This window comes from Sphaeramia orbicularis, chromosome 15 (genome assembly GCF_902148855.1).
Source record: "Sphaeramia orbicularis chromosome 15, fSphaOr1.1, whole genome shotgun sequence".
NCBI lineage: Eukaryota > Metazoa > Chordata > Actinopteri > Kurtiformes > Apogonidae > Sphaeramia > Sphaeramia orbicularis.
Window position 1 is genome coordinate 20,155,705 of NC_043971.1, and position 20,420 is coordinate 20,176,124.

The window sequence follows — 20,420 nt, forward strand, 5'->3', positions numbered from 1 at the left end:
GAACTGGGGAGACACCATGATCCACGAACTGTTGTCACTTTGGGCAGAGAACTCTATCCATGCTAATATTTGTGAAATGATGAAAGACGGGCCATGTTTGGAGAAGTTAGCAACACCACTATGCTCGGGGTATTTCTGACATGCAAGTTATACATCACACTATACAGGTCCGATGTGTAAAAGTCCAGCCTGTCTCACCTCTGTTATTTCTTTGGCTTGACTGTGTAAATCAATCAATGGTGGCAAAAAGGTGGAATCACCATTTCACCTTTTTCCAGGATCTCTGTGTGAAAGTGGCAACTGATGTTCCAACCACTTATCACAGGAAACTTCAACAAGTCGACCCTTCTGGTCAATCCAACAAGACGGGCTGGAGTGTGAAGCTTTTAATATGAATAGTGCAAGCTCAAAAGCTCATTGCGCATACTAGAGGATCTTGCAAATTCTCACTGTTATGCATTCGTTGTTAACACAGTATGTTAATGACTTGATAACAATTAGCTTTAATAGCACTGGGCGACACTAATTTTAAAAGATGTGAATGATTAAAACCACAATGGCCCTGGTACAGATACAGATGAACTTTATTGATTTAAAGACCCTAGTGTTACTTCTGTGGCAGTTCCCAAAATGATTTTTTCTCTCTATTTAACCTTTCTGTAGTTATTTATCACCATTTATTGTAATATTATTCTCTTTACTTTTGTGTGTTTAAGTGAAAAATCTGGTATTTTCCTATATTTAATTTACTGATCATGTAGATGTTTATCAAAGCTCAGATTAAAGTTGACGGTTACGATATCAAAACAAAGGTGAAGAAAAGGTGACTTTTTTTTTTAGCTAAATATGTCATTAACTGACCATGAAATAAGTGTCTCCAGCCACTATTGTGTCAAACTCCATGGGTTTTACTGGTGAATCAATGTTGTAGAAGATGACAGTGTTTCCACATTCACCATGGAGCTTCTGAATGTCCAAATGAGTCATATCTGATGACCATGAAAAGATGACAAACTGCATTTTATACCAGTTATGTACATGTATTGATAGAATTAGTGGATCAACAGGTATTAAACATTTTAGATCAGTAGATGATTTTGGTCGCTAGTGGATGTTTGGGTCTTTATGGGTTAAATCAGCTCAATAAAATAAAAAGAAAGACTGAATTGTGAGACTGATCTATTGTACACTCTGATGACAGTGGCCATGAAGGATCTTTTATAACCTCACAGTCCTCCATAGTTGTCCACTGCAGCTGCTCTTCTGGTTTATCAGAATAAGATGAAGAGGGTGATCTGGATTTTATAGATAATTTATTTACCCCCAGGTGGAGATTCATTGTCCATCAATTCAACCAAAAAAAAGATGCAACATAAAATGACAACAAATAATATGTGGATTATTTTACAAGATATTTTAGTCAATATTTTAGTTTTGCTGTACAATCTGATGGCAGAAGGGTAGAAGGTTCTTCTTTAATGCTCAGTCCTGCATCTAATTGATCTGAATCATCCACTTCAGCTGCTTCTCTGGTTGGTCAAAATGTGGTGTTAGAGGATGAACTGAATGGTCCAGGATTCCCTCGACCTTCCTCCATGTGCATCTGTACACCACAGTGCCCACAGTGTCCAGCCTCTCTCCAAAAACAGAGCCAACTTTTTAGACCAGTTTGTTGTTTTGCGTCCTTTTGCCTGATGCTACCTCCTCAGTGGAAACAGCATAAAAGAGATCACTGGCTATAACCGACAGTTAGGGCAGATGTCAAAGAACTCAGACCTCCTCAGGAAAGATAGCTGACTCTGTTCCTTTTGATAAAGTGCATCTGTGTTCAGAGACCAGTCCATTTTGTTATCACAAGATATTTTCAACCTCAGTGTCCACCCCACATATGTTGACTGGCCGTAGAGGGAGGGGGCTTGGACTTTCTGAAATCCACCATCATTCTATTTATACTATTACATGGTGCTTTTGGCTAACCACATTAGAATGAACAAGGCTACACTGACTCATGGTGTTTTAAAATGTCCACTCCAAGAACAGGTGTTCTGGCTGATTACACCTTCAACCACATTGGTGGAAAAGCTTAAGCCAGTGTTTTTCAACCTTGGGGTAGGGACCTGGAATTCAAATGGGGTCGCTTGAAATTTCTAGAAATTGATAAAAAAACAAAACAAAACAAAAAACGTACTAATAAATAATATATGGTGAGCTGAGAGAGACAATCACAATACATAAAAGACATGACAAACTCTGAAGCTGAAAGTGAAGCACTGTGGTACTGTTTATCTTTCAAATGTTCATTGTGGTCAGTTTCAGATACTGCAGCTCTTTCATAATTCATAGTTTGAGTTATTGTTTTTTCAGTATTAATTTACAGCCTTGTAAATATAAGCTGGACCGACTGTACATATCCTGACCAAGGAAAATAAAATTCTCACTTTGTGCAGTAATCTACACCTGGCTTTTCTGCCTCCATCCATAATAATATACATTACATAGCCTAAATGTCATCTAAAATTAACATTTATTTGCAACATAGTATTGCAAACTATTACATGATCAAAAACAAATTAATGTTAGCAAAAAAAAAAAAAAAAGAAAAGTCTATGTTTTAAATGTCTGGGGTCGCCAGAAATTTGATGTTAAAATGGGGTCATGAGCCAAAAAAGGTTGGGAACCACTGGCTTAAGCACACCTGTGGACCCTGATTGCTCTGTGAAACATAAAGTGAGGAACCTTGACATGTAAGCAGCAGTTCAAATCAATGTGTTCGTGGACATTGCAGCAACACACTATAGCATATTTCTGTTTATTTCTGGGGTTTCTGGGAATCCTCATGTTTCTTTCCGTCTAAAATTTCCTTCCACGTTGCCTCAGAAAACTTCAGTGCTCCTCTCCTGCTCATCGACAGTCACTAACCTACTAAGCGCCTCGTGTCTTCTTCTGTGGCATTTTTGACGGTTAGCAAACCTCCTTCAAGGTGCTTAAAGAAGTAAATTAATGCCACCAACTGGACTGGAGTGTGACTTGAGAGGGTGTTCAATATATGAGCAAAAAGTTTCAAGTCCAGTTTTCTCAGATGAACTTAGATTTATACTTTTTTAGGAGAAAATGAGCAAATACTCAAAGTACATGAGTTAAATTACCAAGATAGTGAGTCATAAGTATGCTAATATGATTTATGCAACCACAAGTATTACCTTTTAGAGTGTAGAAGAAAGTTTAAGTGTATCACAGATGTCTACGTTTTATGTAAAATAGTACAAGCACAAAAGCTCTAGCCAGTGTCTACCTCAGTATGCATAATAAATGAGCTTGCAGATCATTGTTACACATTTCACATTAACAAATTAGAGACAGATTCAATAACTCCATTTGGCTGCAGAATTATTGTGTAAATGCCAGCGAGGTTCATGTTATTTATCAGGAGTCCAAGGTGTTCTAACCTGCCCTTATGTAAAAACTAAAAGATAGCCTATATAGATATTGGTAGCCTAAGTCTAAGTCTTTTTTTTTTTTCAGGTCATATCCAGTGATGCAAAATGAAGCAGCATTGTTAGGAGAGAAAAGTTATTTAGAAAGTTACTAAGTGACTTAGGCAATTATTCTATGAAGCTAAAGGTATGTAAAATGATGCAAATGCTTTGCTCTTTGAGGATGACAGTGTCTACCTGTTAAGATTTCTGATGTGGAGACAATGAACTGAACTAAGTAAAACCAGTTCTTGTTCTTGGTTCAAGCAGTGAGCACATTTTAAGTTTGTACCATCCAGACACTTTCCAATCATGTCAAGCTGTAGTACTGTGCAAAACTCCTAGACCAACATTAGGTTTGTTGGTTTAGTAAAATTTGAATGACCACACATATGCATGTCTCAGCCTCTGTGTTAAGAAGCAATCTGGATGGGAAGTATGTACAACAGTAAAAACAAAAGTTTCAGGGCTAAAAAACAGCAAAAACCAAAGAGGTAGTATTCAGTGTGACTTCCCTTTGGATTCCTTATGTCTTTAACTCCCTTGTTCAGATAATTTGAGACTTATTGCATAAACTTTCCACATGTTTGTGTTGTCTCTTGTCATGGGGTCAGGGGTCAGACTAAAAAGTGAATTTAACCTTTAGAACCAATTTAGTTTTTCATGTGTCTTTTAAGGTTGTGCACACATTTTCTGTATTTTCTTGTTGGACCAGAAGAAAAGAGAAGGAGAAATAAATATGTATGCTCATTTCAACCCTGCAAAAACAATAAGGCTAAAGGTGGCATAAGATTTTAGCACAGTAATCTATATCTCCCAAAAGACAAAAAGAAACACTTAAAACTTTGCAAAAAGAGTTTAAAAAAAACTGTGTCATGTCAGTTATGGCAATCAGAATCCAACCTTTCTTTCTATTTTGCCTTTTTTTTTTTTTGGAAGATTTTGAAAAAATGAACACAGCTCAAAGTGACACTTCATCTCTTTAATTTAAAAACAAACAAAACATTAAAAGACATGAGCAATCATACTTCCAGAAAAGCTCAGGCTGACAACGTAAGTACCAAGTTGCATTTTTCTTTTTGTTTTTTTACAAAATAGTGTATTATTGTCACATTTAAACCATTCAGTCTTCACCATTCCATCATTTTCCCAACAGAACCTTCTTCGTCTTTTCACTGCTAGTGTTTGACAATCACACAACATACATATCAAGACTAATGTATGCTGCTCTGTACATGACAGCCATGTAGAAAGACTGCAGTCATAATGTGATGAATCGAAATATGAATCACCAGCACCAACTCCTGGCAGGTGATGCCAAAACTTATTCTAGCTCCAGCTTTTTGCCTCTTTATTCTGTTCAAGTATCTGAGACTCACAGTACCTATAGTTACCATAAACTTTTACATCATTAACCATTATGTGGTGAACAGTCAGTAATGTATCATTGATTCAGTAGATAAAAACAGTTATGTTACAGCATTTCAATTTCCATTTTTGCATCTCTATTTAAGGTCAAATGAACTTTTTGCTGCAGAAACAGAAAACAGGCTTTTGGATTTTACAAACTAGCTTGGACCCAAAGGAAATTTCTTTCTAAAAGTAATAAAATAGGTACGAGAGACCTTACTATGTCCAGTTTGTCTATGTGGTGATGGTGTTGCAGCAGTAAAATCACATTTAACTTTATTAATTCTTCTTTTAAATGCAAAAGATTTAAGAAAATTAAGATAAGAGGTTTTTTTTTTTTTAAACATTATCAATCAAAATCAGTATTTTATGCTTGAAAATGACTTTTGGGATGATTTAGATTTATGAAATAGACAAGCTAGAGACATTTAAACAGTAAAGTACATCATAATCCCATCATAAACCTTTATATACTGACTGGTGCAGAAGAAACTGAACTGGCTCTGGACTCTCGTGTTTTTCTTGTGGGTATGTTTACAACGCAGCATGAAATGCCGACTGTAGCTTCTGGCAATTCGTCGTCTTCAGTCCATTCATTGAGGTCAGGATTGTAAACCTGAATGCATTTCTTGTACTTCTTCTCACCCTCGTTCCATCCTCCGAGGAGATAGACCTTGTTGTTCAAAATGGAAATACCTGCTGTGCTCACCCCTGTGTGAAGAGGTGCACAGTAGCTCCACTGGCCGCTGTGAGGGTTGTAAGACTCGACGGCGAGGACATCCACCCTCTCCCCACGACCTCCCAGCTGACTGCCACCGATGACGTAGGCCCGGTCTCCCACCGTGGCGGCGCAGTGCCAGCCTCGAGGTGTGCTCAGGCTGCTCTTATCCTGCCAGGTGTCGGTGGATGGGTCGTAAGAACACACAGCTCTGGAGTAGGCGTTGTTGATGTAACCTCCAGATACAAGGATCTTGCCGTCGATGAGGGAGCTACCATGGCAGCAGCGGGGCACCTCCATAGGTGCTTTCATCTGCCACTGGTTGGAGGAGGGTACGTAGCACTCCACTGAGGCCTGAACACCGTCGGCGTTTCGTCCACCGATGGCAAACAAGAGACCGTTGAAGGTGTTGAGGCTGAAGTGTGTGCGTCTTTGGATCATGTTGTTCAGGTGAATCCAGTTGTTGAAGCGAGGATCATACCTGCAAAACATGAGAGGGGTTAACAGTTATTTTCTAATTTTACAGAAGTATCAAATAGATCTTAAATGTGACTTACTTAAACCTTAAGTGCTTACCTGCAGAAGTTGCTGACAGCGTGTTTAGCCTGGTTTCTTGCATCATTCTGGTCCTCACCACCTGCCACATACAGGAAGCCATCCAAGACTGCCACACACTGGTTAAAGCTCTTAGCTGGCATTTCTGTCAGCTTATTCCACACATTGTCAGCGTCCCTGTACAGGACATCTTTGCTAAGAGATTTCTCTGTCAAGGCTGGGCGTCCACCAACCGTGAGTATTACCTTTAGGCCACCACGTACTTTTGTTCTGCGTGACTGAAGGATATTCTGTTGGTATGGCAGCAGATGGTAATTCATGGCATCAACAAGGAGACGGTGGCACTCAGAGTCTTGCATCATTCTGGGCACACTCTGGACATGATTTACCAGGTCTTGAGCAGAGATGGTGCCAAAGCGAATGTGAGTTAGGAGATCTGCAGCATACTTCAACCTCTTCTCGTCAAAGTCTAACCACTTCATGGCAATCTGGAAGGCTGTGACTTCAGAGGGGAGCTGCAAGGAATCATCTGAGAGGAAGTCACTGATCTGCTCATAAGTAAGCTTCAGGAACTGCTCCATCTCAGAAAACTCAATGAAGTTCTCCCGCATGAACTTCTGAGCAGCCTCTTTGGTTTCTTTCAGGTCATAGGCATCAGCAATATTGGCCACGTACATGCAGTTCTCAACGCTGAGCTCCTGCATGAGGAAATCACTGCACATCTTCACTAAGGTGCCGATCTGCAACAGTATGGCTGCAGCGATAGTGCTGCCGATGCTGTACAGTGACAGGGTCAGCTTTCCAGAGTATGCATATGTGATTGCTGTGGCGAGACCAACAGGCGAGAGGTCACTCAAGTCAATCTTCTGGAGTGCAGAATCCTTCTTCAAGATGTTACGAATGTACTCGCTGCAGGAAGCCATGACAACCTTGTGTACATCGAATGACTTTGACTTGGTGGCAACTGTCAGGTCACAGAGGAAGCTTTCATGCCTCATGGTGCTCAATCCTTCCAGGAGGTTGGGGGCATACACAGAATCTGTAACTTCAGTTGAGATGCAGCTGAAGCCATTTCCTCCTTCCAACAGGGTGTTCAGCCCATTGATCTTGTTAATGGGGCTATCCTCAACCATTATTGTCATCTCATTTATGTCTCCTTTACTCTTTTTGGTTGCTTTGTTCTTTTTTGGTGCCATGGCTGTTGTGGCAGTACACAGCCCAGACTTTCTGAAATATAACAAATGAATAAAAAGCATCAGACTTTAAAGACAAGTTCAACTATAAGACAACAGACAGAGATTGATGCACTAAAGCAAAGATATATCAGTGAGTCAGACCAGGTCTTTAACTACTATTAAGTTATGACAAGTGCAGAGACAGTATCACAGTCTCATACTGAAGAACTGACAGATTTAATCTTTTGTATGGCTGTGGATGCCACAACCACAAGCCTAATCATTATAAATATGGCCTATTTTCAAATATCAGTTTAAAATAGCAAAATAATTAAGTTGTCTTTCTTAAGGTGTGTATTCTTATTGTGAGGCTTAGCTATCTCAGGTCAAACTTACTCAATTTGTTCTTCAAGCAATTTTGCAGTAACTATGAGCTCATTTTACAACTTACTGGTATTTAGACTCTACGAGCCGCCAAAAGGTTTTGAAACACGTGCGCTACTAGGTGATGCTAGAGCTACTGTGTGCGTCAACAAGCCCCTCTTTGCATCTGTCACAATTTATCAGCAGTATGTCCAGGAATAGCAGCTCTGGACGGCTCACCCCTGACGTTCCTTTTATAGACTTTGAGACATGAGCAGCAGGCCTCCTGTCCTCTGGCTTTTTACTTTCTAATTAACATTCAACTTAAAGCCTCTTTTATCTCCTTTATTCAATACTATCATACCTTTAGTCAATCTGCAAGTGGATACGTTCGCTGAAATGCCACTGTTCACATTTGCACACCTCCCTGACATTCTGAAGCTTACTATCACCACAGCCATGTGTGAAAACACGCTTTACCAACAGGAAAACAACTTTATGCAATGAATTTACTTTTTGGAAACCATCTAAGAAACATCAGAAATTCCACTTTTTAATGACAATGATCACTGTAGTATCGACAGTGCCAAGATATACCTCTATACACCGCTATAATCGCTAACATTCAGGCACAGGATACACTTGCACTTACCTGAGAGATGAAGTTGAGGCTGGTGAAGAAGGAACTTGTGCCTCCAGTTACTGGAGAAGGAGAGAGAGAGACCAGCAGTCATCCCTGCTGAAAGAGACATGCAGTTAACTCCTCCTCTAAGGGGGTCTGTGCCAATCAACTATTGTGCAATGCATGTGGTAGAGGGCAGGGACCATACCCCCCCAACATATGGTCTCCCACAATAGCCTCCAATCGTTTTATGTCAACATGCGGCACAAGTTCTATCTATTTCCTCGAAGGGATAACAAGGGAAGTGTTTTATTCAGTGGTTGAACTTGAAGTTGTTAGCATTTTATATTAGTATCAGTCTTTTCATCAAGGTTTAGGATGATTTATTAGATAGAGAAGTTAAGATATTAGTGCACAAATCTCAATCAATGTAAAAACCAATGGATAAAACACAGGCCTCTATTTACAGTGTAAACAAGAGTTAAATAGAAAAACTTCCAATAAAGATGAATTACAAAAGAAACAGTTTATTGCATGTGTGATTAGTTGTTTACAAATTCTTTTTTAGATCCGTCACACTTTAAGCCTTAATTCTTATATCACAGAAAGTCCACTGGTATGTAATTCTTGACTATTGTATATTATTTTAATCACTATAATATATATTTCTATTTATTTTGTTCCTTTATGGCTGGTGCTCTATGCTTTCTATTATTTATACCTACAGTATGAAACTCCCAGGACAACAGTAGGTTTGTTGGTTTAGTAGAGTTATGGTGACCACACGTACATCTCTCAATCTCTGTATTAAGATACAATACAGATATATGGGACATATACAAAGAAGTAAAAACAGCTTCTATACACTGAAGAGATTTACTGTGACCTCCCTTTGCACTTAATATGTCTTTAACCCTTTTGTTCAGACAATATGAGAGTTATTGCATTTGTTTATCTGATGTTTTAAACCAAGTTTCATTCAACACGTTGGATGCTTCTAATTGTACTGCTTTTCGTCTTGACAAAACAAGGGTGACACTAGATAGTCACTTTTGCACAGTATTGAAAATATATTTAATATTTTGATGTTCTATTGTTGTAGCACTTTGTTTTTATTCCCCCTGAATGTTCTCTTTTATTTATTTAACATATTGCATTGTCTGTCTGTATGCCGTGCTTGAATAACTTGCCTTTCCTCATGGAAAGTTACTGGTATAAATTGTTTTGTGCCTTAAATATGGGGGATAAATGACAAAATATTAAGTATGTGTCATAGCAGTAGTAGATCCTAAAGAGGTAAAAGGTCAAATTTAGTGTCTAATTCACAGGTGTCGAACATTCGGCCCGGGGGCCAAATCTGGCCCGCCAGAGGGTCCAATCCGGCCCGTTGGATGAATTTGTTAAATGTAAAAAATTACACTTTAGATATTAACAATCAATGGTGTCAAAATCATTTTAATTCAGGTTCCACATACAGACACATACAGTCCAATTAGATTTCAAGTGGGTCAGACCAGTAAAACATTATCATAATAACCTATAAATAACGACAACTCCAAATTTTCTCTTTGTGTTTTTGGTTTAAAAAAGTAAAATTACATGAAAATGTTTACATTACCAAACTACAGTACACTTTTACAAAAAATGTGAATAACCTGAACAAATATGAAGAAACGGAAATGTCTTAAGAAAAGTAAATGGAATTTTACCAATATTCTGCCTGTTACTAAATGTTTTGTGCGATTGTAATGAACATGTGTAAATGACAAACTGATAAACCGAGGCATAATATTGTTAAAATTACATTTGTTTTTCTTAAAACAATTTAAGTTGTTCATATTATTTAGATTTTGAAGGAAATTTATTAGATGTAAACCTGATCATGATATAATTTTACTTTTTTCACTGTTATTATTTTACTGGTCCGGCCCACTTGAGGTCAAATTAGGCTGAATGTGGCCCCTGAACTAAAATGAGTTTGACACCCCTGGTCTAATTTATTAAAACTCCTTTGTCTTTATCATTGACTCTTTAATTCCCCATTCACAAGTGTTAGTATTTTTGTTTTTCCCTTAGTCATCTAAGCTCTGTAGTATTCACATGGTTCATCATTATTTACCCACACATCCTCATTCATTGTCATTGGTTCCGCCCATTATAATAGTGTCATCAGGGGACGCGCGTGCCGGCTGTGCGTGGACGGTTTGCACGTGAATCACCGTGATGGCCTGCAGCTCTGATGTCGTGAAAAAAGTCTTGAGGTTCAAACTTCAGCTCTCAGGCACAGACGAGGCTGCTACGGTACCGTTTTTTTTTTTTTTTAAATTATCTTTACGACCCTGCAACAAACAGTGCGCAGCTGAGTGAAAAGCGGCTGCGTGTTGGACGCGCATTTGTTTTTGCGGTGACGCACTTTGGCATTTTTCATCTAAATAATCTCATTTTCGCAATCATCAGTGGGATAGAGAGAGATTTATCAGCTTTCACCTCCTTAAATAACCGTCTAGTGTATAAAACAATGTGCGTTAAAGTGAAAACTACATGTTAAATCAGATATATTTGTGCTGATCCGTGCGTAACTGTGGATCCAACGGATATCCGACTGGCCAAAGTTATCTTTTTTTCCCTTTTACTCTGTTATTTTTATAACGTGTGGCTGATACAGAGCTGTTTCAGTCAATGACATGTGCGTTGCTGCCTCACACCACCTTGAACACTTTCTAGTGGCTGCCAGGCTGTAGAAATAGGAGGTGATTTGCTGCTAAAATTGGAAACTACTCCAGCTGTTCAACTTATGGTTACTGTCCGTCAACATTAGAGGTTGGGACTGTCTACAAGCTTCATTAAATCAGTTTTGATAGTAGGAGTAAATACAAAGTGTGTTAAGTCCAAGCCTTAAGATCAGCTTTACTAAAGGAGTTAAATGCTGAATTACATAGACATTTAATCTTATAGATAATGCTGTTTGAAACCAGTGGTAGCATTATCCATTTATAGTTCGCAGTAAAAGGAGCAGCAGTGGGTGTGTGGGGTTCCCATACATAGCTGCTGCTCTGAATGCACAATCAGCAACTGTGGGGATCTAAATAGGACTGCCATATTTGGTGTGTCAAATTTACTTTATTGCATTTTTTTTGTATTAACCCATAAAGACCCAGTGTTACTTTTGTGTCAGTTCCTGAATGAATTTTTCCTCTATATTTAATCTTTCTTTAGATATTTATCGCCATTTGTTATGACATTATCTTCTGTATTTTGTGTGTTGTCAGTGGACATCAGGTATTGTCCCATATTTAACTTTCTGATCATGTGGAAAACTAAAGAAAATGCGACTTTTTCAGCAAAATATACAATTAAGTGAACATAAACCAAGTGTGTCCATCCACTGTCATTGATCCAGCTCCATGGGTTTTACTGGTGAATCAATGTTGTAGAAGACGACGGTGTTTCCGCGTTCACTACGGAGCCTCTGAACATCCAAATGGGTCATATATCTGATGACCGAAAAGATGACAAACTGCATTTTACTCCAGTTATTTACATGGATTGTTAGGGTTAATGGTTCAGAAGTTATTGAACATTTTAGATCAGTATATGGTTTTGGTCGTCAGTGGCTATTTGGGTCTTTATGGGTTAATCAAGTAGTTAATCTAAATCATATTCACATTTTAATGACAGCTTAACATGCACTAAATCATTGGAGTTGACAGGGATTGATTGATTGATTGATTGATTGATTGATGTCTTTGTTGATTTCCTTCCAGGTTCTAAAAATCTTGCAGAAACTTAAAGATCTGGATATCACATTGGATATTCTTGCTGTAAGTTTCTAACAAAGGCAGATTTTTGTCTCTATATATTGTATAGAGAATTTGAAGGTAAATGTTAATATATATGGTTTTTTTTTTGTTTTTTTTTATTGCACTACTTAATGTAATATAGGAAACAGGAATTGGCAAAACTGTTAACTCATTGCGCAGACATGAACTGGCTGGAGAATTAGCCAAGTCGCTAGTAAGAGGTTGGAAAAAGCTGGTCCCTAAAGAATCCACAAGGTGTAGTAATTTTGAGATTGGCTTTACTTACTTTTATACTTAACTGTACAACACAATATTTGTTTGCACAGTTTGAAAACTGACTGTTTTTTTCATCTACGCAGCCACACAGAAGATGGGGATGTAACAGAAAATGTGTCTTTTAAAGACAAATTGGACAATCAAAACTCTCCAAGTAATAAGACTTTGGCAGCAGATGATATAAGTAATCACTGCTTACATGATGAGAGTCAGGATACTTCAGATGAGTTCCCAATGAAAAGGCAGAAAAGAAAAAAAGATTCAGTCAGTGACATATGTGAAAATGGTCAACAGGATAAAAACCAGAAGGAAAACCAACAAATCTGGGAGAATGACTTATTAAACAAAACAAACAAAATCCACGAGGATAAAAGGGATCATCTGAAGAAGAAGAAAAGTGATCGTCATCAAAAAACAAGAGATGATGATGATGATGATGTGATCAGAAGCAAAAAGTCAGAGGAGATATTTCAGAAATCTAAGCCCAACACCATGGAAAAACTGAAACGTTTTTCTGATCATGGAAACTTTGGTCCAGAGAAAGAGTTGGATAAGAAATTGAAATCTTCAAAACAATCCGGTGACAAATCCTCAAAAATATCAGAAAATGTTAAAGATGGCAGATCTTCAGGAATATCACAGGCTCAAAATAGAAAAAGGAAGAAATCTGATGCAGAGAAAGATGTCGGAATCAAATTCAAAGAGTCAGAAAACACAGGAAATTCAGCCACCAAAAACAAAGAAGCAAAAATCAAGCAAAAGGACAGGGAGAGTCACAGTGACCCTGAAGAACCGACCATGTCATTTGAATCTTACTTGAGCTATGACCTGAATTCATTGAAGAGGAAGGAAGGATCTGGAACTAAGAAACGTCTCAGAATAGTCAAGACTGTGGTGAAAGGAGAATCGGCAAAAGATCCAGAAGTGAAACCTGTCAAGTCCCAGATCATGTCTGTAAATGTTATCTCTCCAAAAAAGGTATATCTGATACTGATCACAAGAGTTTGGTTATTGGTGAAGACCAAAAAATGTACCGTGGATTAATGTTGTCCCTCACATTTAAGAGGTTTAAGGAGTCTGTAAAGGACCCGTTGAACCTGCCTGAAAATGAAAACCCACCCAGTGTTGAATACTTTGAAAGGAAAGGTACTGTATTTACAGCAAATACAGCTAGTTCACATTTCTTCTGTCATTATAATAAGACTTTTTTTGTTTTGAAGTTGAGAAGGAACCAGATTTTTGTGACGATTTTGAGGAATCTGCCATCTTCACTGGTCAACGACTTAACAAGAAGATGCAAGTCTATTCTGGTGCAAAGACAGTCTTCCTCCCAACCATGATGAGCCTTTACCAACAATGTATCCGCACGCTGCAGAACAATCTAAACTGTGAGTAAAATCTGTTTGTAAGGTTGTGTGTATTGGATTCATATTTAGGTGCAGGGATTTCTTCTCAGTGCTTCACGAAACTGGCGGAGTCCCATTTGAAATCCTCGAGCCAGTGTTGGAGAGGTGTACGCCGGAGCAGCTGCTACACATTGAAGAATGCAACCCAGTAAGAAAACTTTAACATGTATCCATAGTTGTCTTTTCACACCTGGCATTTATGATCAGATCATACTTGCCAGCTTCATATGCAAGCACACATGCATGTCTATAGCTACAACATACTTATTGTGCAAATTGTAACATGAACTGAAATTCCTCACAATGAAAAAGGTTTGGTGCATTCTTCTGGCAGCCCTGTCTTCAACCCAATTAAATATGACACTGTTGAGGTGCTGACTTTAACTTATAGGAAGAATAATTTACTACCCAGTGGGGGGAATCGTTGACCCAAAAATGTACATGCACTAAAATCTGCCATAAAATCATCATAGATGGAAAATTTCTTGCTTTTTTTTTTTCTGCTTTAATTTTTCAAACTGCTTCAGCTCTGCTCAAAACTACCAAAAGTTTAATCATTTTCAGAATTTTAACCCTTTAAATGTCAGTTTTAATACATGTCACTGTTGTTTTGTTTAATACATTGTGATTTTTTTATATAATGAATATTGCTTGTGATTAGAGTCATGGATATACCAGAAGTAGCAACAACATTGAATTTCATTGCATTAGTATTTTTTGTGTGAGATTAAAAAAAATGTTGTTTCAGTGCAAGTCAATGAGGCATTTTTTTGCCTGCACAGTATAAAATCTACTAATGTAATGACCAAAGTCCAAGACTGACATAACACAAGGCCACATCCCCTCATCATGATATTTAATATTTTGTGTTATTTTTTTTTTAATAAAACAAGTGGCATCAAGTATTCAAACTGACATTTAAAGAGTTAAAATCCTGAAAATTGAATTGAATTGAACGGAGATGAAGTGGTTTAAGAGATATATGCAGAAAAAAAGCATTAAAAAATTGTATGTATATGAAGATTTTATAGCAGATTTTGTACATCTTTGGCTTGAGGCTGCAAAAAGTATCTGCAATGTATAATAGACCTATAAGAGTAACTCACATTGGGGTAAAAAAAAGTGTCTAAAAAGAATCTCGCAGGCTGTAAGGTTACCCTAATGACCAAATTACAAAAGAAAAATGACCAAACTGTACAAAAATTGCCTGAGTGGTCCCAAGAGTTAATTAGATGGTTCTTAAATCTGTCATGGGCCACAGCATGCAGTCAAGTTCATAAGTATTTGGACAGACACAACTTTTAAAGGCTGAAGACGGTTTCAGTAAAGTATCTTCAGGTGGAAACTCAGTGTTTGGTGACGTCCATGGGTTCCAGGAGGAGTTTCATTAAGTATTATAAAAACACCTTGTATTTAGAATGTCTAGTGACTTTTGAGCCTCTGAAAATGGAGTTTAAAATGGTTGTAATTCCTAAATGGCTAATGCTGTATTTTTGTTAAACCCCGGGAATTAAGGCTGAAAGTCCACAGTTCAATCACATCTTTATTGCTTCATTTCACCTCCACTGTGGAGATGTACAGAGGTAATGTTACAATATTTATAGCACCATCCAAAAAGCCTGGATCCGGCCACTTGTGACTGGGCTGGAGTATGTGTTTATTTTTATTATTAGCTCTGTGTTTCTGTATCTTCTGCAGATCTATATTGGCGTGACTGACCACTTATGGGGAAAACACTGTCAGAGAGACTTTAAGGACTCCAAACTTCAGGAGTATGAGTCATGGAAGGAGATGTACATCAGACTGTCTGAGGAGAGAGAGAGGAAACTCCAACAACTGACAAAAAGCATCGTCTCAGCGCAGTCGATGAAACCCAAAGGTGTGCACTGAAAACCCAACTAATACTCATTAAATCATTCTAATACTAGTGACATGTATACAGTAAAGTCTGTCATGTAGTACAATGACATCATATTCCTTCTAAACAACATAAAAAACAAAAATGTTATTCAATGAGACATTTTTTTGTAATGAGAATTCTGCACTGCACAAAAACTACTAATGTAATGAAATCTGTGTTGTTAATCTTTGACATGTCTGAGACTCTGATGTAAAACAATGCCACATCTGTCACCTATGTATTATATGGAAAAGATCTCATATTTTGTTTTTTTTTTTTTAAATAAAACAGGTGGCATTATGTTTTCAAACTGGCATTTAAAGGGTTAAAATCCTGAAAAATGATTGAACATTTGGTAGTTTTGAGCAGAGATAAAGTGGTTTAAAAGATTTATGCAGAAAAAAGCAGGAGGAAAATGATATAGGATGATTTTATAGCAGTGGTTTCTGTGTGTACAAAAGTATAATAGACCTACAAGAGTAACTCAGTGAAAACAAGTGTCTAAAAAAGAAACATTCTCTTAGAATTTCATGCCAGAGGAGAGCCAAAGGTGTGCATTAAAACCTAACTGATTTTAATTAAAATCCAGTTCTATTCTGTTGCTACTTTATCATTATTATTATTGCTATTTTTTGTCACTTTAAACTTGTTTATATATATTTTTTTTATCTCTTTATTTTTCTATTGTATTAATGCATACTGTCTTGTGCTGCTGTAAACACTTAAATTTCCCCCTTGGGGCATCAATAAAGTTTATCTTTTCATATCTTATCTTATGTTAGTCATATATATAGTAAAGTCTATAATGAAGTTCAGTGAAATCTTATTCTTCAATTCAACATAACATAAAAATAAATATAGAAAAATAAATAAATAAATAAATAAATATATAATTTCTAAGCAACTCTGTAATGTTAAACTGAAAGAGGAAACTGCATTTTTTTTCATATTTATATTGTGCTAGAGAAAATACATTTCTGTCCTTTATGATGTTCTGTACTATGTGACTTTTTTTTGTTTGTGTTTTTTTTTGTAGGTCGGCAGGTGAAGATGGCATTTATTCACACTGTTGCCAAGCCACCAAGAGATGTGCGAATTCAGCAGGAAATTCATGGCACTGCTGTTCCGCAGCCTCATCAGCTCAGATGCAGGTGAGTTTTAGCTTCCTAAACATAGATGGATTTACGCGTTTTTTGTTTTTTTTTTCCCACCAGCTTGTGATTTGTTTATGAGTCGTGTATGGGAGTTGTTGTTGTTATTGAACATGCTTAGTACTTGCTGAAATGCTGAAATGCTAAAAAGCAGGATTTAGAGCAATGTGCTGGGTAAACTGGTTTTACTCTAGTTAGACGTAAGCTTGGGGCCTTTGTTGACTGTCCCTAATCTGTTGTGTAACATTTTTCAGAGGGGATGGGATTAAAGAGTTAACTGGAATGAAATGGATAGTTAAACAAATTGAGAGGTGTAGTGTTGTTTTCTATATATTTCCAGTGTGAAACTTCCGGACAGCAGATCCAGGCCAATGTCTGCTGAGCCCACCAGGTCCAGCAGCACCAGTCCAGGGACGAGCAATTCACAAGACCCCCGCAAAAAAACAAGTGAGCTTACAAAAGAGAATTGGAGATGGAATTTTGCTTATTCCCCGGCAGCAGCATAGTTGGAATGTGTTGTCTTGTCTTGTTCCGCAATTGTGTAAAAGACAAGTTTTCCAATTGATACAACTCGTTCAAATTTGTCCCATTCAAACTGATTTATTTATCTGAATGTTCTTCTTTCACTTAGGAGTTGCTCCAATGATGGCAAAGTCCTTAAAGGCATTTAAGAAACAGCTGGGACGCAGATAACTGTTCTCAGATGATCTTTATAACGTGGATGTGGGGAAAGTGCACATTTATTCATTACTTTTGGATGATGGTAGCCCTGTGTTCATATTGGTTTATTCGGTGTTCACAAACACATATAAAAGCAATCATGTTTTTTTCTCTCAAACTAAGTACTCATCACAATTAAACAGACAGTGAAAAAAGCACATTCAATCTGGTATTTTGTCTGGAAGCCTTTTGATGTAAATAAGATTGGTGGAGTGTGGCTCCCTCTAGAGGAAACGGATGGTTTTGTCTACATTCTCAAATTCCTTCAACAAAACAAAACAAAACCCCTAGTGCACAAAAACAGCTCATAGTGAAACTTGCAACAAATATTTAGTCATTGATATTCGGGGTACAGACTCTTATCAGTCTGTTTTTGAGCTAAATAATGAGAAGAGCTTAAATGCGTCAGTGTCTGCCACTTCCCAAGGACCGTTTATCTATATTTGTTTTGGAATAACTCAGAACAACTGCTTGAGATATTTGAAGGAAGACCCTGAACCTGCCTCCAATACCCTCTGTGGTGGCTTAAACTGTGTCTCATTCCCTTTGGATGTTTTAAATTACCAACAGTACTGCAAGGAAATACTCAGTATTTACTTGGCAAGACGCATGTGTTAATTCATATAAAACAGGCTGCAATTAAACAATTGCATTGCATCCTTATAATTAATTTAAAAACTGTTAATACACACAAGCTAGTGGTGAAAGGGGCTGTTTCATCGATGTTACAGAAGACCGGCTCCGACTGTGACCTCTGACCCCAAGGGGAGCAATAAAGTTAAATATAATATAAAACAGGAGAATATATTATCTATTAAATCCTGTTGCCACGTTAGTTCTTTGTAATATTTAGATGAAACTGAATTATGGTTCCTGTTTCTTTGGTTCATGTGACGAGTCAGTCATTCTAATTTACTTGTGTTTTTTAGCCACTATTTGAGGAAGGTTTTTTTTCTGCTATATAATTTCATTTCCTCTTGAAGTCCAGTATGTCTCATTATTGACTTTGAATAGTTATTTCTCCATTTCTTATTTAAATAGGTGACTATTACCAAAAGTGATGTTGAATTTGCAGTGGTTAAGATAGCATGGCTGCAAACGACAATAATGGACAACATAATGATTATAATGCAACTAATAATTTTTTTATTCTGATATACAGCTCAGGAAAAAGTTTAGAGACCACTGCAGTTTCCTCTGAAATCAGCATGTCTACATGTATAACAGCCGTTCCATTCCTGTGTCTGTTGAATTCCAACACAAGTACACCAAAACACCTGATCCATGTCTTATTTAAGAGGGAGAAGTACAAAAACCACTACTGTGGCCATCACTATCTTCTTGCAATAGGACTAGCTGGGTGGAAAAAACAGTGCTATTAGTACTGCAAAAGTAACTGGAATCCAAAAATAACTATTGAAAACTACTCAACTTCTGCCCTGACAATGTTCCCAAACTCTGAGGACTGGTTTTTCTATCAGGACAATGCTCCTAGGTCAATAAAGGTGTGGATGACGGACCACCAGATGAAGACCCTGTCATGTCCAGCCCAATCTGCAGACCTGAGCCCACTGAAAACTTCTGGAGGAAGATGGATGGTCACAGCCGTGGAACATTGCTGAGCTTCTTGAATTTCTCAGCCAGGAGCTGCATAAAGTCATCCAACAGCAATGGAAGAGAACCAATACATGTGAAAGCTGTCATTGAAAATCAGGGTTATTCCACCAAATACTGATGTGTGAACTTTTCCCAAGTTCCAACATTAGTATTGTGTTGTTTGGAAATGAATATGAACTGGTTTTCTTTGCATTATTTGAGGTCTGAAAACACTGCATCTTTTTATTTTGACCATGTGTTCTGCAAATACATGCTTTAAATAATATTTTTATTTTTATTTACTCAAACGCATACCTATAAATGGTAAAATCAGAGAAAGTGATAATTTTGCAGTGGTCTTATTTTTTTCAGAGCAGTATATATTTATATTTTGTATGATTTGATTTCAGTAAAAAATCGATTGTAGCCCCTTAATTTCTATCCATTGGTCTTGTAAGACACAGTATCCTTTTCAACCTCACATATCTGTATAAAATGAAGTATTCAAATAGTGTTGAAATTGCACCTGATATAGTTTATACTGAAAAAAAACTACAGGGTGTCCCGTAAGTCTCCATACATAGGAAAAATAAACGTTTCTTGACATAAACCATTTTTATTTATATAATATGCTCTATATGACTGCCATTTTGTCGGGAACACATTTCAATGTGTGTCCTCCACTGCTGAAGAACTATAAAGAAGAAATATAAAGAAATACATGTTAGAACCATATATGTATGGAATGTATTATGTCTCCTATGTATGGAGACTTATGGGACACCCTGTATATAGACCAGGGGTGGCCCGTGGGCCAAAACCAGACCACCAAGGAGTCCGATCCAAGCTGTGAGATGGATTTGTGGAATGCAAAATTTACACTGAAGATATAAACAATCAAAAATCTTTTTATTTCAGGGGCCACATACAGCCTTACTCGATCTCAAGTGGGTCGGACCAGTAAAATAACATGATAAACTATAAATATTGACAACTCCAACATTTTTCTTTTTGTTTTAGCATGAAAAAGGTAAAATTGCACATGTTTACATTTACAAATGATCCTTTCACAAAAAATGTGAATAACCTGAACAAATACAAAGAACCTGAAATGCCTTAAGAGAAGTTAGTGGAGTTGTAACAATATTATTCCTGTTGTTAAATGTTTTGTGCCTTTGTAGATCCACTGCAACCCATAAATTATAATGCACATGTATCATAATATTGTTAAAATTGCACTTAAGAAATTTCAGGT

The 20,420-nt window shown here is 37.3% G+C and overlaps 2 protein-coding genes across 2 annotated transcripts; one reads left to right on the top strand and one right to left on the bottom strand.

Annotated features, from left to right (window-relative positions):
• Positions 1 to 4,440: 4,440 nt before the first annotated feature.
• Positions 4,441 to 8,430, bottom strand: klhl31 (kelch-like family member 31). Its single transcript, XM_030156900.1, has 3 exons — positions 8,347 to 8,430; positions 6,178 to 7,383; positions 4,441 to 6,082 (listed from the first exon to the last, which is right to left on the bottom strand). Exons 2-3 carry the CDS (start codon positions 7,350 to 7,352, stop codon positions 5,350 to 5,352), a joined length of 1,908 nt encoding a protein of 635 aa, XP_030012760.1. The 5' UTR covers positions 7,353 to 7,383; positions 8,347 to 8,430; the 3' UTR covers positions 4,441 to 5,349.
• A 2,084-nt stretch (positions 8,431 to 10,514) lies between these two features.
• Positions 10,515 to 18,868, top strand: eloal (elongin A, like). The gene is made up of 11 exons (XM_030156899.1): positions 10,515 to 10,617; positions 12,081 to 12,137; positions 12,259 to 12,371; positions 12,476 to 13,370; positions 13,457 to 13,538; positions 13,613 to 13,780; positions 13,849 to 13,946; positions 15,497 to 15,677; positions 16,735 to 16,849; positions 17,190 to 17,296; positions 17,481 to 18,868. Exons 1-11 carry the CDS (start codon positions 10,540 to 10,542, stop codon positions 17,540 to 17,542), a joined length of 1,956 nt encoding a protein of 651 aa, XP_030012759.1. The 5' UTR covers positions 10,515 to 10,539; the 3' UTR covers positions 17,543 to 18,868.
• Positions 18,869 to 20,420: the final 1,552 nt, after the last annotated feature.

What these genes read in the sequence shown, in the direction of transcription:
- klhl31 (XM_030156900.1), bottom strand. Translation starts at nt 7,352, where the DNA reads ATGGCACCAAAAAAGAACAAAGCAACCAAAAAGAGTAAAGGAGACATA. An exon ending in GCTGTCAGCAACTTCTGCAG is followed by an intron (nt 6,083 to 6,177) that starts GTAAGCACTTAA and finishes CATGTTTTGCAG; the next exon opens with GTATGATCCTCGCTTCAACA.
- eloal (XM_030156899.1), top strand. Translation starts at nt 10,540, where the DNA reads ATGGCCTGCAGCTCTGATGTCGTGAAAAAAGTCTTGAGGTTCAAACTT. An exon ending in GCACAGACGAGGCTGCTACG is followed by an intron (nt 10,618 to 12,080) that starts GTACCGTTTTTT and finishes ATTTCCTTCCAG; the next exon opens with GTTCTAAAAATCTTGCAGAA. An exon ending in GCAGTCGATGAAACCCAAAG is followed by an intron (nt 15,678 to 16,734) that starts GTGTGCACTGAA and finishes TTTTTTTTGTAG; the next exon opens with GTCGGCAGGTGAAGATGGCA.